The sequence below is a fragment of the Myotis davidii genome, unplaced genomic scaffold, assembly GCF_000327345.1.
Source record: "Myotis davidii unplaced genomic scaffold, ASM32734v1 scaffold147, whole genome shotgun sequence".
Lineage (NCBI taxonomy): Eukaryota > Metazoa > Chordata > Mammalia > Chiroptera > Vespertilionidae > Myotis > Myotis davidii.
The window spans coordinates 7,526,012-7,528,769 of record NW_006383010.1 but is presented as its reverse complement, the minus strand read 5'-3'; the positions used below and the strand labels follow the sequence as shown (position 1 = coordinate 7,528,769).

Sequence of the window (2,758 nt, the reverse complement as noted above, 5' to 3'; positions counted from 1 at the left end):
GGGGCAGCTCTTGGCAAAGCTGCTTGAAACTTCTCCCAAAGTCGACATGGATCCAGCCGCGGCGGCGCTGCCCGCGCTGGTGGCGCTCTGGCTCCTCGCGCCGTGGCCTCTGCTGGGGTCGGCCCGCGGCCAGTTCTCCGCAGGTGAGTGGCCCCGATGCCTGCCCGGGCCCCGGAGGGGTGCAGAGGCTGCCCGCCAGGGCCAGAGGCTAGGACTTGGGGGGAAGCTCTCTCGGCCCGGAGTCGGGGGGCACAGGGCAGAGGGAGAGATGTCCCCAGAGTTGGTGCCAGGTGGGCCCCGGGGCCCCGGGCTGGGCGCCACTCGGCGCAGGTAACTTTTGTCTCCGCGACCCATTGTTCCTCGCCGCGGGCGCGGGCTGGCTGGGCTGTGCGGGAGCGAGAGAGACATTGCTTCTCTCGGGAAACTGGAAGAAGCCCCGGTGTCCGGCGCGGGCTGCACGGAGCTGGGGGACGAGGGGGAGAAAAAGTAGTTAGGACTCCGGGGACGGCGACTCTGTTGCTCGTGGCGCACTGTTGTTGCTGTCGGCCACCTGGGTCTGCAAAAACATTTCCCCGGGAAGCCACGGCCAGAACGTGGAGGCTCGGCAGGACTGACCTCGGCGCGCTTTGCCAGGTGCTTTTTGTCCCGGGAATAACCTCCCCTGACTATTGTCTAACTACTTCCCGGTCCCTGCCCCCGTCCCTCTCCCCTCCCCCGGCGCCCGGCAGCTCCTGGCTTTGCCCTTTGCGCGAGGGCACTGAGCGGAGCGGGTTCCGTGTGTTCATTGCATGTTTTGAAATAGGAGCCTAACGATCCACGCCGAGCGGTCCTGGGCAGCGAGGGCTGGGAGTGGGTCCGGGGAGCCTGCCCCCGGTGTCGGGGCACAGCCATGCCCGGAGCGGGTCTGGGTGACCGGGACTGCACGTGATTGCCGCCCGCTCGCAGTACCCCAAAGGAGGGATGTGGCGCGGTCCCCGGGGTTACCTGGAACCCTTGGTAAAGCCACTTCGGGGAGTCCAGGAAAACCGGTCTCTCCCGGCCCCGTCCTGTGTTCCCTTCCAGTTCTGTGATCCTTCCCGGCGGTTGCTTCTTTCGTTCTCTCCTCTGGGGGCTCTGGAGTTTCACCAGGTGGACGCTGGGGAGCGGGCTCCCGGGCGCCGGTCGGCTTCCCGCCGATCCCAGCAACTTTCTGGCCCATCCCCCGGCTCAGCCCGGCTGGCGAACGCATCTGCCTGGTTGGCGGTGCAGATGGAGACGCCGAGGTGGCCGAGGGGCGCTGGAGAGGACCCGGGAAGCCACAGCCGCGCGCCTGGCGGAGGCCCGAGGACGCGGAGAACCAACTTATTTGCACACGTCTGTTTCTCTCATTGTTTTGGCTGCCCGGTTTCCAGGAAATAAACTCAGATCGTTGGGATCCGGAGTACTGTTTATTTCCCTTCCTGCCCCTCTCCCCTCTTTAGAACTCTATAAAAGGAGTTAGCGGATTCAGGCGTTGTCCACTCAGGCAGATGATGAAATGCGGCGTGTAGAGGAAAAGCTATGTATATGGGGGGTGTATGCAAAGGACAACGGCTCTATGCAATGAATGAATGACCTGATGGCTTAGTTTAGTTCTTTCTGAAGTAAGCATTACTGCATGCACCTGTGACATATATTGCCCATTAGTATCGGCACCTGGGACCGTGCTTGATCTAAGACAGTCACTGTATGCAGACAAGTTGGAGTGGGTATTGATTTCTCCACAGTGTTTATCCCTGCAGGGAGAGCCTATGGTTGAAAAAGCATGTAGTTTGTTCATTGAAAGTTTGAATTCTACCATCTGCATGAATAAACTTACATGTATTCTAGAGTTGCAACAGTTAATGTCTCAACAGCTGATGGCTGTATTTTCAGCAGTAAAGAAACTTTTCTTCTGTTTTCAAATGTTATTTACCCTTTTAACGAGAGAGTAAATATTAAATTTCCTCCAGCAGAATGTCCATCAGATATCTCTAATGAACAATTGTTTTCCTAGACATGCAGTTCAAGTAAGTTGACTAAACATGCCTGGCGTTTCTGTAGAGACAAAGCAAAACATTTGACTTTATATTACATTTTAAGTAAAAGAATGAGCAATCCTAATATGCAGTTCCCCCTGAACTGTATCTCAAAATTTTGCCACTCAGGATTTACATATTTGTCCAGAAATTAATGCCTTTGACCCCACAGTTTAAAGGCAGGTTGTGGATTTGCCTTTCTCCATAAATTAAAAGTTTATTTAGCAAAAAAAAAAAAAAATCCATTTTCTAGCTATCATAAGTCATTTGGTGTCCTATTGTATTCAGCCTTTTTGGCAGTCAGATTTGTTGCATAGACATAGATTGAGATTGGCATGTGTTATTTCTTGCTGATTTTATGATATTCTTTAAATGAGGAACTTTTATTTTGAGCGACATTTAAATAAAAGTGCTTTAAAGTGTAAAATGAAATATGTATTAACAGAATTTTAAAATAACCTGTTTCGTGTATTTTTAAAATCATACCCATTTAGGCCAAGTTAGCACTTTTAGATCATATGTGGTTTCTAATGTAGTAAATTTCAAAAGCAAATTTTGAAAAACAGGATTGTTAGATCTTTGTAGGTGCTCATCCGGTATACTTTGTTTAATCACAAATTTAAGAATATTTTCATCGTTGTGACTTTAGTCTTAGCTTTTAGAGTGAAAGTGTAAAACTATTGCTTGGTGAGCCACTTTCTAACCAGAACTGCTTATAAGAA

At 51.5% G+C, this 2,758-nt stretch overlaps 1 protein-coding gene across 1 annotated transcript in view; it reads left to right on the top strand.

Moving 5' to 3' along the window:
* Positions 1 to 7: 7 nt before the first annotated feature.
* PTPRK (protein tyrosine phosphatase, receptor type K) overlaps positions 8 to 2,758 on the top strand; it is a 472,216-nt gene continuing 469,465 nt past the window's right edge. Inside the window, exon 1 of the mRNA XM_015557792.1 lies at positions 8 to 143. Within this exon, the coding sequence (XP_015413278.1) occupies positions 47 to 143 (97 nt within the window). The 5' untranslated portion in view covers positions 8 to 46. The remainder of the gene's footprint in view (positions 144 to 2,758) is intronic.